The sequence below is a fragment of the Bubalus kerabau genome, chromosome 20 (assembly GCF_029407905.1).
Source record: "Bubalus kerabau isolate K-KA32 ecotype Philippines breed swamp buffalo chromosome 20, PCC_UOA_SB_1v2, whole genome shotgun sequence".
Lineage (NCBI taxonomy): Eukaryota > Metazoa > Chordata > Mammalia > Artiodactyla > Bovidae > Bubalus > Bubalus kerabau.
In genome coordinates this window covers 18072732-18087460 of record NC_073643.1, presented here as the reverse complement: position 1 = coordinate 18087460, position 14729 = coordinate 18072732, and the positions used below count along the sequence as shown (strand labels likewise).

The 14729-nt window shown below is 42.8% G+C and overlaps 1 protein-coding gene across 8 annotated transcripts; it reads left to right on the top strand.

Moving 5' to 3' along the window:
- The first annotated feature begins 39 nt into the window (after nt 1–39).
- Nucleotides 40–14522, top strand: LOC129634741 (zinc finger protein with KRAB and SCAN domains 7). 8 transcript variants are annotated; one of them, XM_055556965.1, is made up of 4 exons: nt 2109–2222; nt 2425–2460; nt 9096–9262; nt 11246–14522. In XM_055556965.1, exons 1-4 carry the CDS (start codon nt 2119–2121, stop codon nt 12694–12696), a joined length of 1758 nt encoding a protein of 585 aa, XP_055412940.1. In that variant the 5' UTR covers nt 2109–2118; the 3' UTR covers nt 12697–14522. The 8 variants fall into 8 exon arrangements, with proteins under 8 accessions (XP_055412948.1, XP_055412943.1, XP_055412941.1 ...); XM_055556964.1 differs by having other exon boundaries at nt 11243–14522; XM_055556966.1 differs by lacking the exon at nt 2425–2460 and having other exon boundaries at nt 2106–2222; nt 11243–14522.
- The last annotated feature ends 207 nt before the right edge of the window (nt 14523–14729 follow it).

The window sequence follows — 14729 nt, the reverse complement described above, 5'->3', positions numbered from 1 at the left end:
AGAGAGCTGGTTGCACTTTGGTGCAGGAACTACGCACAGCGACGGAGGCGGGGGTGGGGCTGGGGTCTCAACTGAGGCGTTAGTAGGCTCACGTGTTCTGAGTCTGGGCGACCCTGACGCACACCAGGTTTGCCCCTTTGTCCAGCACAGAACATGGGCTAACCTCTAAGAAATGTGTCCTTCATCCAGACTGCTGCGGGAAGGTTTTTAAGCAGGGAAGGAATCTACTCAGTCTGGACTTTGTCATTTATACTGAGGGATTTGGAGGGAAGGAGATTTGGACATCAATTACATCTTCGTATCTGCTCTGTAAGAAAGAATCAGTTTGCAGATCAGGATTCTGAGCCTCGGCAAACGTCCTGCTACCTGAGTTACATTTTACTGGCTAAAAAGGGCACGGAAGACTTTGAATTCAGGTCCATAGACCCCCTTTTCTCCTCTTTTTTCTGTTTTAAGATCCTGTCTCGCTCTCTCTCACCCTCATTCATTCCTCATTCTTTAATTACTCTCAGATTTCTTCCTGCTAGTGGTATCAGGCCCTGTTCTGAGGAGGGTCATTGATGGTCACAAAACGGCCTCAGGGTAGATTCTGGGAAGACAGGGGTTCTCCTCGTCTTCTGGACTCAGGCATACAGTGATACATTAAAGCTTTTGGAGGTGGTGTTTCTTCTAAAGAAGAATTATAGCACTTCTCATATCAGCCCTGAATAATCATTGTAAGGACTGATCCTGAAGCTGAAGCTCGAATACTTTGGCCACCTGATGTGAAGAGCCCACTCATTGGAAAAGACCCTGGTGCTGGGAAAGCTTGAAGGCAGGAGGAGGAGGAGACGACAGAGGACGAGATGGTTGCCTGGCATCACCGACTCAATGGACATGAGTGTGAGCAAGCTCTGGGAGTTGGTGATGGACAGGGAAACCTAGCATGCTGCAGTCCATGGAGTCGCAAAGAGTTGGACATGATAGAGCAACTGAACTGAACTGATCATAGTCCAAGAAGCAAAGTGCAAACACAAGGTATTACAGTACACAACTGATGTTTTCACATTGAGACATTTTCACTATAGCTTTACTTTCCAAACTTTATTGTGCATTCCTATCAGTAAATTTAATGCCAATGACTGAAAAACAAGCCCTTTATAACTCTAAAAGGTACTTAGAGAAGTATCAGACTTTTCTTCTTGTTATCACTGGTGACTCAGATGGTAAAGCATCTGCCTTCAATGTGGGAGACCAGAGTTCAATCCCTGGGTCAGGAAGATCCCCTGGAGAAGGAAATGGCAAACCACTCCAGTATACTTGCCTGGAAAATTCCATGGACGGAGGAGCCTGGTAGGCTACAGTGCATGGGGTCGCAAAGAGTTGGACACGACTGAGCGACTTCACTTTCACTTATACTCTTCCCAGACTCCATCAGTTTCTGGGTAATAGAGGGAAGCCAGAAATGACAGGGAATTAGGACGACAGGGGAACAGGCTCAACACATTTCAGGTGAGCAGCCGTTGGGGACAACCTTGGTCCAGACACTAATAGAAAAGACAGAGAAAACAATACTTCTCCCACCTCCGGGGAGAGCCAACCTGGCCCTTCAGAAAGCCTCTTCTGAGGAATTAGGAAACATCCACTCACTATGAAGTTCTACATGCTTACTTTGTAGATACGAGTGTATGGAACACTGGTGTTATTGGAGCACAGAGTAATCTGCTAGATCGTCTCAGGAAAGACTAGGTTTAACCGTGGCAAACCTCCAATAACAGATGGAGACATCGTGGAGGCCTCATATGTAAAGAGAATTTACAAGCTCCTTGGAGTATCAGGGCTCAGCTCCTTTTTGGTTCTCTTCCTACTGTCCGACTAGCAGTAAGGAATTTAAGTATCCCCAGTCCTCAAAAGTGGGCAACCTTATGGATCTTCGTTGATGCGCGAGGGCTTTCTCTAGTTGTGGTGGGAAGGCGTTTCACTGTGGGAGGAACAGAAGGCAGGCGTCCAGTGGGTTAGGTGGGGGGTGTGGAGACAAGCCTCTGGGCTGAGCTCAAGAGGCCTCCCAGCAGGGCACTGGGGCCCGGGAGAAGCCGAGAAGTTGGCCCTCCCAACTTCCTAGAGAGGCCTGGAGCGGCGATGCGCATGCGTGATACGGAGCGGCGGAGAGTCGGGCTGGAAGAGTGTGGAGTGGGGCGGGTCGAGCAGTCAGGGCACTTAGAGTTTTGCGGCCTCTGGAGTCGGTGAGCCGGGCGACGGTGGAGGGGTGGGGGCTACTGTGCGGGTGCGGAGTTCCCCGGGGAGTGGCGGGTAAGGATCGGCCTGGACGCTGCGCCCTGGCAAGGATCTGGCTTTGGAGATCAACCAGCCCGGGTCCTTCGCTGCTCTGGGCGTCCGGGGCGCGAATTTGAAGTAATGGTTTCTGAATTTTATCTCCTCTGCCAGTTATGCAAACAAAGCATATTCATCACAGATAATTAGGTGAGTCGGGTGACCGTAAGAAAAGGAAGAGTAATCACAATCCGTTAATTAAAGGGTCTTCCTGACTCTTTAAAATTTGTGCATGATTTCGCAAACTCTTATACGAGTATATATTTTTTATTAGAAAACAGGCACTATTGTTTTAATTTTTTGGGTATTATAGCAAAACAGTTGTAATAAATTTTCATGTATCATGGTAAATGTTGCCATTTTAACAATTTGAAGTGTATAATTCAGTGGTATTAAGTACATTCCCATACTATTGCTTTCTGAGAATGATGTCTTCAATTTCTGGAATGCATTTAATATATTGGTTAAAATTGTTGCCAGCATTATGACGCCACTGAGTCACATATGTGCAGCTATAATTAAACATTTTGTTTGCAGTTTCCTATAGTAGATATTGCATGAAGCTGTAAATTGAGCAAGTGACATTTGTGCAGAAAAATACCAAAAGCTTCATTAGGGTGATTATGTCTGTTTACAAAATAAAGAGAGTAGTATGGAGGAGCCTGGTAGGCTGCAGTCCATGGGGTCGCTAAGAGTCGGACACGACTGAGCGACTTCACTTTCGCTTTTCACTTTCATGCATTGGAGAAGGAAATGGCAACCCACTCCAGTGTTCTTGCCTGGAGAATCCCAGGGACGGGGGAGCCTGGTGGGCTGCCGTCTATGGGGTCGCACAGAGTCGGACACGACCGACGTGACTTAGCATAGCATGTATAAAATGCAGTTTTTAAACACAAGTAACAGCACTAACCTGCTGCTGCTGCTGCTGCTAAGTCGCGTCAGTCGTGTCCGACTGTGTGCGACCCCAGAGACGGCAGCCCACCAGGCTCCCCCGTCCCTGGGATTCTCCAGGCAAGAACACTGGAGTGGGTTGCCATTTCCTTCTCTAAAGCACTAACCTAAAACCACTCTAATGTCTTCTGACTTACATAGACTTAAGAAATAAGAAAATGTTCTCCTTACTAAGTTAAGAGTAGTGGCAAGGAAAAGAACACTGTTTTTTTATTTGGACTTTTGTTATGAACTGGAGTTCTTGGTCTCCTTAATAAAAGTTGAAATTCAATCAAGGCTTTACTGGAATTTATGCGGCAGCAGGAGGGAGTGAAAACAAGTTAACAGGTTCCTTTGTTTCCTAGCGGGTGAGGGTGGTTCCTTACACAGAATGAGGGTAGAAGTGCTTCCAGAGATCTGGCTGGAGGGGTGACTTAGGTGGTCTATCCACCTTCTAGGTGATGCTGTGTGTAGGGGTGCTTGGGCAATACTTTGCCTTTGCTCCCAGTTCCTCAGAAGTGGCAGTTGGGTTTTTGGTCTTTTTTAGCTTATCGTTCATAATATGCCCCAACTGCAAATGTGCGCAGTTATTTTTAGACCCTTATAGTTTCTTTGTATTTGGTTGCTGGAGGAAACGTTTGTTCAGGTGCAAGCGCTGCAACAAAGGGTCCCAAGTCCCAGCCTGCCTCAGTTCCAAACTAAAAACTCCTTAATGTTAGGTCTCTTATTTTGCAAGTAAGTAATTTGCTCAAGGATTTCAGGGAATTTCCCTTTGTTACACACATAAATATCTGTGTGCACATTCAGGAACTGACAAATGAGACTGCTTTGACATGTGTTTCTTAATGCTGAAGAAAGGCAGACAGCTTTTGGTTCAAAAAGTAAGCCAAAAAGACTGTGGGACTGTTTTGAAGATAAATCTCTATGTGTACTTACAAGTAAGGGAAACTGACAAAAACTGAAAAATGGTAACTGCTACAGTTCTGTGACTCCCGGTATCCAGGAATGTTAGTATTGTGAGCATTCTGTGATGTCATACTCCAGAGCAAAAATACAGAAGATGTAATAAAATATAACTCATTACTTTATAATCTTCAGTGTTTTTAGTATTAGAAACAGTCTGAAAAAGGTCCCTCAAATGAGTCATTATGTGCTCTAGATTGAATTTTTTTTTTTTTTTTTTGGGTCCCTGTGTGCAGCTAGCAGGTTCTTAGTTCCCCAATCAGGGATCGAAACTGTGCCTTCAGGAGTGAAAGTGCCGAATCCTAACCACTGAACCACCAAGGAATTCCCTAGATGGAATTTTTGATCTTATACTTTCCCTTGCCTGATTTTAGGCCTCTTAGCCTTCTTCCTTGTTTTATTTTGCTACATAGCACCTGACACTGTCTTTATCTTATTGTCTGTCTTCTTATAAGCTCCTTAAGTTAGTGCATTTTGTCTTTTATTCACTGCAGAGACCATGGTGTCTAAGAAGGTAGTAGGTGCTCAGTAAATATTTGTGTGGTGTGTGTGTGTGTGTGTGCATGCGTGCATGCTCAGTCATGTCCTACTCTAGCCTGCCAGGCTCCTCTGTCCATGGAATTTTCCAGGCAAGCATACTGGCATAGGTTGCCATTTCCTCCTCCAGGGGATCTTCCCAACCCAGGGATCACCCACATCTACTGCATTGGTAGGTGGATTCTTTACCTCTGTGCCACCTGGGTAGCCCCTATTCAACACCCTTATTGCCAAGTTAATCCTTAGTATATAGACATTACTATTTCTAGATAGAAATAAGCACAGTAACAACTCAAACTTCAGTTTGAAAACCTTTTTATTTTGAATAATTGTAGACTCACAGAGACCATCAGAATTTTGTAGACTTCCCTTGTATCTTTACCTGGTATACCTAAAGGCAATGTCATGCATAACCATAGGACAGTCATCAAATTTGAGACATTTCCAGTGGTGGCAGTACTAGTAATTAAACTACTGATTTATCTAGAGCTGCTGACTGGCTAGCGAATGTTCTTTTCCTGTTTCGGAATCCAGTCTAGAATCCCTCATTCCATTTAATTGTCATGTCTCCTCGCTGCCTTTCAGTCTGTGACAGCTCCTCAGTTTTACTTGACACTTTTAAAGTATTTTATATTTGTAATTTTAGACTGACCCTCTCGATTTGGTTTTGTCAGATGTTCTCCTGCTTAGATTGAGGTTGATGTTCATATGTCTTCTTCCTGGTGATATTACTCTTGATCCAGTATTTCTGCTAAGGATTAATGATTGTAAAGTTACTGTCTGTCCTTTGTAATTAGCAATTATTTTGAGGTAGATACTTTGAGACTTTGCATAGAAATATGCTTTTACTACTAATTAGCATTTCTTGGTGGATCTTGCCTACAGTAGTTGTTATTGTGATGTTCTCCTAGGAGCTTGTCATTTTTTGTGTTCTTTGTCTACATTTATTAACTGGAATCCTTTGTGAGGAAGAGTTGTGCCTTCTCTCCCACTTGTTTATTTACTTAATTATATCAGTTACATCAGTGTGTGATGTTGGGTGTTTATTTGGGGAGTATATTGAGGTGTGTTGTTATTTATTTTGTGGCATAAATTATTCTAGCTTAGCTGTTGGGTGTCTTTCAAGTTGGCTCCTGTTTCCCCTTACATGTTCCCATCCTTTTTTGTGTCTTTCTCTGATTTTCAGGCACCACAAGATACTCATCTTATATTTTCACCTCCCCAGCCCTGGAATCAATCATTTCTGCAAGGATTCTTGGTTTCATTTTTTTTGTAGAAGTGGTATTGAGAAATCAAATTTTGGGCACTAGATTAAGTTCATTTCTAAATTGGTATAAATAAAATTTTAACATTTAAATGTGTACTAGAAGCAGTCTTGCTTTAGTTTCTAATTGTCTTAGAAACTAGTTTGCGTATTATCAGTGTATAAAATAAACCTTATGTACCCTCTCATTGGGGGCTTCCCTGGTGGCTCAGTTGGTAAAGAATCTGCCTGTAATGCAGGAGACCTGAGTTTGATCCTTGGGTTGGAAAGAGCCCCTGGAGAAGGGAATGGCAACCCATTCCAGTATTCTTGCCTGGAGAATGCCCATGGACAGAGGAACCTGGCAGGCTGCAGTCCATGGGATTGCGAAGAGTTGGACATGACTGAGCAACTAAACACAGCACACGCCCTCTCACTAGCAGGAAAAACAAAAGAGTAAGAGACTACTTATTTAAGAGGATTTTAAAAGGAAGTCAGAATAACTTTGTATTAAAGCAAAATGACAGAAAGAAGAAAATATTCCTAAAAACTGCCCAAGAATTTCCCTGGTTCTTTTCCAGGCCATTTTCATTTAGGAATGAAACTGAGTGAAGGGATGAAGCTGGGGAGAAGAGGCCTGATCCATCTCAGGTTGCCCCCCAGTCTGGGGGCTCACATTTATGGGGTCGTCTTAACAAGTTGATGTTTTCTTCTGTCCTCAAAAACTGATTGGGATTTGGGAGGAACCCAGAGGCATTAGAATACCTGAATTTAATTGGGCAGTTTCAGCTCACTGGCCTCCATCTTTATTTACTGTGCTGTGAGGCTTTCATTCAGACTTTGAAAGGCCCAGGAGGTCATTAACTTTTTTTTTTTTTAATGCTGCTTCAGTACTTTGGCTTTACTGCATCAGAGCAAGTGGACCCAAGTTGGTTTGGTAGCAATGTCTGTTTTCTTTCTGTCTGTCTGGTACACAGGCCCCTTTCTTTTGATTATAACACTTCAACTTGGGGAGAACTACTGTCCCCACCCTCAGTCCATGTGCTCCTGAGGTTTTGATGCATTCAGTTCCCCTTCCACGATATTCCAGTGGCAGATAGTGACTCAGATGTGACCCATCAGAGCATTTTATCACCTCGCCACAGTGGTTGGTTCACAAAGAGATGTGTTAGCCAGGCCAGGCTTAACTCTGGGACTTTGATAAATAGAAATTTAAAGAAAGCTCTTTCTCAAAGTCTTAATCTGGTTGGGCTGCTGTAACAGAGTGCCATAGACTGGATGCCTTATGAACAACAGAAATTTATTTCTCATAGTTCTAGAGACTGGAAAGTCCACTTTCAAGGTGCTGGCAGATTAGGTGTCCAGTGAGAACCTGCTTCCTGGTTCATAGATGGCCTTCTTGCTTTGTCCTCTCATGGCAGAAGCGGTCATTAGCTTTTATCCATGTTCATGGTTGCAGAGACTGGGCTCAAAGAGCTGTATTCTTTTGCCATATTCATGGGCAGTTGCCGTCATTTTTCTGCTGGTCCTTCACATCATCTCTTTACAAATACTTCATTGACCTCCTTGGACATTTCTGTAGCAGCTGCTTCACAACAGGTCGGCTTGGAGGCTTACGTTTGGTGCTTATTTCACTAAGATATGTCAGTGCTTTATATTTCCTGCTGGTACGTTTCTTCATAATACTTCTCTCTGGTCTCCAGTTCATTGTCTTGAGTCTTACTCCTGGATTTCTCTTCACCTGAGCATCTTTCTCTTCCCCAGTCTGTTGTGCAAATTTGTCTGGCAAAGGCCCTGCCTTTTTCTTTCACAGCAAAGCTTCATTTCTCTGCCAAAACTTCAACTTCCTCATCATGCGCGATCCCATGACCCTGTAACGATACTGCATTTTCTTTTATCTGGGTGGTGACAAGCATTCCGGTGTGAGCTTTCTTCCCATTTCAGTTAACAGTCATGTCTTATCAGTCCTCGCAGCACTCACTGAGTCCAGGAGACATTGACTAGGTATTGGTTTGTAGCAAATGTAGGAGATGATGGTCTCTGTTTTAATCATGGATAAGGATAGTGATTTTTTTAAAAATTTGCTTTAAAGTGGTGGGAGTTGAAGAGTTCCATGCTCTCAGGGGAAGCTAGCTGTCATGTATGATTTGGTACACAGAGCAGTGGGGCTAATTTGCAACAGGTGCCAAAGCCTACTGTCCATATAATTTTTATATATGGACTGAGGTAGAGGTGTAACCTCATTTTTTTGTATGTGTATATCCAGTTGTTCCAGCACCATTTGTTGAAAAGTGTCTTCTTTCCCCTTTGAGTGCTCTTAGGACTTCCATAAAAAATAAGTTGATGGGGATTTTGCTGGTGGTCCAATGTCTGGGACTCCATGCCCCCAATACAGGGGGCCCAGGTTTGATCCCTAGTCAGGGAACTGGATCCTACACGCTGCAACTAAGACCCAGTGCAGCCAAATAAAATACATACATAAATTTAAAATATATTTAAAAAGTAAGTTGACCTTAGGAGACTTCCCTAGTGGTCTAGTGGTTAAGACTCTGTCCTTCCAATGCAGAGGACACAGGTTCAATCCCTGTTGGGGAACTAAGATTCCACATGCTACGCAGTGCAGCTGGAAAAAAAAAAAGTTAACTGTAGATGTTTACTTCTGGACTCTTACCTGTTTCACTGATCTATGTGTGTATTACACAGTCCTGATCAGTGCTGTTTTGTCAAATAAGTTTTGAAATTGTGAAGTGTGAGTTCTTCAACTTAATTTTATTTTTCAAGGCTTTTTTTTTTTTTTTTTTTTTTTTTCATTTTGCTGGAATCCTTGAATTTCCAGTGAATTTTCCAGATGGTCAGGCCCCAGGTGAGCTTCCTGAGTTCCAAATCTGTGGCCCAGGAATAGCACGACCTCATCTCCAGGGCTCTGGCCCATTCAGAGTCTGCTCCTGTGACTTCTCTTCCTAACTGCCTCCCTGGACTTGGTCCCATCCACTGAGTTCATGGACTGTTATCTAACCCTGAATGTGTCCTCCCAGCTTCTTTCTGTCCCCCTACCCCTTTGGCCCCAGGGTCTCAACCCTGTCTTGGTACCCTTCTTGACTCTGCCCCTTAGGTTGCGAATGTCCCTGAGCAGTAGAAGCTTGTCATTCCAGGAGGCTGCAGAGTTGGAGTTTCTGTCTGTGAACTATACTCTGCAGAAGTGGAAAGGTACAGCACTCAGCCAGAGAGCCCTGTACTGGAACATCATGCTGGAAAATTGCTGCAGCCTGGCCCCATTGGGTAATGACTCTGCTCCCTAATAACTTAGAGTCTGCCTTCTTTACATTTTCTTTGCTATGTTCTTATTCTTTTAATTATGAAAATATAAAGAGAATGGAGAGAATAGTATAATGAGTCTCTCTACATCATCACTCACTTTGATAGTTATTAACATTCTCTGTGACTTCCCTGGTGGCTCAGACGGTTCCCTGTACTTCCTTATTAATTGAAGTGAGCTGGTTTAGCTTTGTAGTTGGAAGGAATAGAGAGCCATTCAGTGACTATACGTCATGAGCTAAGTTACTTAGAGTAAGATTGAAGGATTGGAAGCCCTGAACAGACTCACCAGCTAGACCAGGCTTTGGGAAACAAAGCTTTGTGAAGACCTGGGAGCCTCAGCAGCAGAAAAGTGACAGTGAAAGTCACTCAGTCATGTCCAACTCTTTGTGACCCCATGGACTATACAGTCCATGGAATTCTGTAGGCCAGAATACTGGAGTGGGTAGCTTTTCCCTGCGCCAAGGGATCTTTCCAACCCAGCAGCAGAAGTGAAAGGATTTTTACGGGAGTGTTGTAAGACAGTTGTGTCCTGTGTATCTGTTTTTCTATTCCCACTGATGGCCATTCTCTTTACTCTGAATCTTTTGTCCCCCTCCAAGCTCTTTCTTAATTAGACTTCCTGTTTCCTCATATGTTCTGTTTGCTGTGGTTCCTGATGGATTTCTTCTCTTCATGAATCATTTCAACTTGAGCTACTACTTGTAATTTCCTTCATTTTGTCCTACTTTCAGTTCAGAATTTATGTAGAAAGGGACTCCATTGGTGGTTCAGCCATTAGGTATCATATTTCTTTGGGCAGAACTTTGTTCCAGGTCACCCAGAGCTGATGACTACTCTATAAGCTGCACTTGGGTCTGGTGCTTGGCCGTGGTCCAGTCACCTAGTCCTGGTCCTCGTCCATCCTGGGATGATCTGGGTTGCTTTGCACAAAACATGGTTTTCTCAGCTTCCCCTTCAGAAAGACTAGGGCAGGGCTGCTTCCTGAAAGGGGCTGTTGTCAGAGGAGTTGCTGGGGTTGACCGGTCTCGGACAGTAGCCTACTCTGGAGAGGGTGGGCTTAGAATTAAAGGGCCAGATACCTTTCATTTTCCATATGCTGAGATGGTATGATAGCTTGTGGCTTGGTTAAGATGTGATTGAAAGGAACCAATATTTTTGTGTTTACCTATGACCATGGATACTCTGCCTTTCCCAGCTTTTATATTTAATTCCATAATTTAAAAGCAAATACTCAGCTCTTCAGTCTTATTATGTTTACAGGTTATCAAGCTACAAAACATGTACTTTGATTTGTATTTCAGATTATTGCCTTTGTTAATTTTCATAGAAGTGCCTACTGGCACCTCCTAGTCCAGTGGTCCAGAGACTAGGATGTTGCCAATTTTAGAGCTCTACTCTCTCCTTCAGTACATTTTCCCAGCCTTTTTGAACCCATAGCTTCTCCAAATATCATTACTATTCTTTCATACCAGAATCACTCCTTTTTGTGCACTTTTTCCTGATCATTCCCTCGCAATACACATTTCCCTTCAACTCTCATGTTTGCCTACATGTTTCTCATATTTAGTTTCAAGTATTTGGCATCACTGTCCTCGACCTCTTTGCTGTGAACTGTGGAGCTGTACAGTGTCATGGTTGGAGTGAATCCGAGAGTTCATCATTTTACTAAGGAGACACCACATCTAAGTGACTTCTGGGAGATCACACTGTGCTTTACAGTCTGGTCTCTTGCCTTTCAATTGGCCTGCCCCCCTGGCTGTGCTGGCTCCACATCCCTCTGTCTTGATAGCTCTGCTTTTTCCCTCCTGTTCTCAATGTGTCTCCTTATTCCTTACCCTCAATGTGGATTTTTTTTTTTTTAAGCTACATAGACGCCTGACAGTTCATTTCCTCAATAGGACAAGAAGTGAATGAAAGTTGTTTTCTTCTGTCTTTTGGCAGCAGGTGAAAACAGGATGGCAAGTTCACAGTTGTCTCCGAAACAGGACATTTCTGAAGAGTCAAAGTCAGCTGACAGGACCTCAGGCATACTTTGTGGACTGATTCTTAGAGGACCAGAAGCTGGGGCTTCCTGTGAAGAAGCTTTAGAGAAACTAAAAGTTCAACCCTCAGATGAAGAAGGAACCAGACTGGAAAGTGATTTCTTAGAGATAACACAGGAAGATAAAAAGAAATCTACAAAGGATCGATGTGATGAGTATAAGGAACTTGGGGGACATCCAGATCTGTCCTCCAGTCTCTCAAAACATCAGGGAGTTCTGAAGAGACAGAAATTATATCAATGTGATGAATGTGGCAAAGTTTTTAATTGGAGTTCACACCTCATTGGGCATCAGAGAATCCACACTGGAGAGAAACCATATGAGTGTACTGAGTGTGGCAAGACTTTTAGGCAGACCTCTCAGCTCATTGTCCACCTCAGAATCCATACAGGGGAAAAACCTTATGAATGCAGTGATTGTGGAAAGACCTATCGCCACAGCTCCCATCTCATTCAACACCAGAGACTTCATACTGGGGAGAAACCATATAAATGTAATGAATGCGGAAAAGCTTTCAACGAAAGTTCCAAACTGTTTGACCACCAGAGAACTCATACTGGGGAGAAACCATATGGATGCAATGAGTGTGGAGCACTCTTTAGTCGGAGTAAAAGCCTTATGCGCCATCAGGTACTTCACACTGGTAAGAAACCTTACAAGTGTGAGGAGTGTGGGAAAGCTTTCTGTTCTAACAGAAATCTTATTGACCATCAGAGAATCCACACTGGGGAGAAGCCTTATGAGTGTAATGAATGTGGCAAGGCCTTCAGTCGGAGTAAATGTCTTACTCGACATCAGAGTCTCCACACCGGGAAAAAACCATACAAGTGTAGCAAATGTGTGAAAGCCTTCAATCAGATCTCTCAACTTGCTGACCATGAGCGAATTCATACTGGAGAAAAACCTTTTGAATGTAATGTGTGTGGTAAGGCATTCAGTCTGAGTAAATGTCTCACTCGACATCAGCGACTTCACACTGGTGAAAAGCCCTATAAATGCAATGATTGTGGAAAATCCTTCAATCAAAACTCGTACCTCATTATTCATCAGCGAATTCACACTGGTGAGAAACCTTATGAATGTAATGAATGTGGAAAGGTCTTCACTCATAATTCTAGCCTTATGGTACATCAGAGAACCCATACTGGGGAGAAGCCTTATAAATGTAAAGATTGTGAGAAAGCCTTTCGTGATAGCTCACAACTCACCGTGCACCAAAGAGTTCATACTGGAGAGAAACCCTATGAATGTATTGAGTGTGGGAAAGCCTTTAGTCAGCGTTCTACTTTCAATCACCACCAGCGAACTCACACTAGAGAGAAGCACTCAGGTCTGGCTCGGTCTGTTTGTTAAGACATGATTCTCTAAGACAGCAAGAAACTTTAGGTTAAGGTTTCTGTATAAGTATGTTCATCCTGATCTCTACTTGGAACCACCTGTTCCATGTGTACCATCCCAGGTGGTCCAGTGGGTAAGGCTCTGAGCTCCCAAAATGGGGGGCATGAGTTTTGATTCCTGGTTTGGGAATGAAGATTCCACATGCCACACAGTGTGGCTACCATAAAGAAAAAAAGTTAGAAAAAAAAATATGGACCATCTCCAAATGCTCGCTGCTGGTCACAAAGGTGGGAGAGTTGGAGTAACAGTGGAATCTTCCTCCTCCTCTTGGGGAAATAAGGACTACATGTTTCATGTGCTTATAGGTTTCCTTTTTCTTTTTTTGGCTGCATGAGGCAGCTTGCAGGATCTTGGTTCCCCAACCAGGGATAGAACCTGTGCCCTCAGAAATGAAGGCACGAAGTCCTGGACTGCTTGAACCACTGGACCTCCTCCATTTTGCTGTTTATATAAAGTCATCCTCTAAGACTGAGTCGTTCTTCCTACCTCTTGAGTGTGGCCCTTTTAAAGCTTGGTTTAATCTAGACCCTCACCACTTGTGTTCTCTAGGAAGAAAAGCTTTTCTTCCTGTTTGCCAGTCTGTGTCCCTTGAACCTTTAAGATCCAGGACTTTATTTTTTTAAAGTGTTTTACTTTGGAAACTCCCAGGTTCCAGGGGAGACCCCATATGAACACACGTGTCCAGCCCTCAACTCTGATTTGAATGTGGCTGGTCATATCTTAAGTAGAAACTCTTGTCTGTTGAATGTTTTAATTTATTATCTTCTGGTTCTGCTCATACCCTACCACACTGAGTCTCTGGGGGACAGATCCAGCACTGCTCATAACTCTGTGAGCTGACCACCAGCAGCACCAGTAAGTTCTCAATAGAAATGAATGTCCTTGCTTCCTAGGAAAGCACTCAGGCTCTTGGTTGGAGGAAAAGGAGCTACATTTGAATGCTACAACTCAATTTCTATTGGCTATTGCTAGTATTTTAAAAGTTAACTGATTTTTAAAAAATTTTACCTGGATCCAGTTACCTCGTTTAAATAATTTTGGTTTGAAGAATTTTTTAGTTTCATTTCCTAGCTTTTCTAGGTATACAATAAAACAGTAACGATTAGTGTTCTCTTAATTTCCAATCTGTATGCCACTTATGTCGAACATCAGCATTAAAAAAAAAGTTGAACAGTGAATAACAGGCATATTCCATGTCTTGTTTATAATTTTCAGAAAGGTTTTTAAGCGTGTCACAGTTGTACATGTGGTTCACCCTCATTGTTTCTGATAAATACTGTGTTGAGGAAGTTTTCTTCTATTCCTGTTCTTAGAAGCAGCAATATGTTATAGTGGTAAAGAGCACAGATTTTGTGCCTGGAAACCTAGGTTCAAATCCTGCCTCTATCACTTTCCTTAGGTGTGTAATCTTGGACAAGCCACTGGACCACCAGGGAAGTCCCTTCTAATAAGAACATAAACTCCATCATGAGTGCCCTTCCTTTTGTCTTCCATGTGTAAAATGGAGCTACCTCATAGGGCCTTGAGGATAAAATTCATTTATAAGTGTAAGGAACTTGAAACAGTACTTGACATGTAGTGTACACATACTGTAGGAAGTTATCATACTAAAGTTTTTATTACGAATGGATGCTAACTAAGTTCTATCAAAAACTTTAAAAATCTGTTGGTAAAATTTCATGGGTCTTATCCTTTACTCTTTTTGTATCAATTTTGTTGGCAGGTTTCCAAATAATTGAAATTTTCTTGTGTTCCTGGAATAAAATCTGTTTTTTCATGGTGATTGTATCTTATTTTTGAAGTATAGAACTAGATTCAATTTGCTTAGCAAAATTAATTTGGGAGTTTTGTTTCTCTTTTGTTACCTGGAAGAGTTTGCATAATAAGGGAGATATTCTTTGAAGAGTACAGATAACTGGGCCTGATCCCTTTTTGGGAGGAAGGGGATTGGGAGGGACATACCTTGAGCAGCTGTCTTAGTTGGAATT

Coding starts and splice junctions, on each gene's coding strand:
- LOC129634741 (XM_055556964.1), top strand. CDS start 2,119: ATGCGCATGCGTGATACGGAGCGGCGGAGAGTCGGGCTGGAAGAGTGT. Junction 2,461..9,095: donor TATTCATCACAGATAATTAG/GTGAGTCGGGTG, acceptor TCTGCCCCTTAG/GTTGCGAATGTCCCTGAGCA. Junction 9,263..11,242: donor CTGCAGCCTGGCCCCATTGG/GTAATGACTCTG, acceptor GTCTTTTGGCAG/CAGGTGAAAACAGGATGGCA.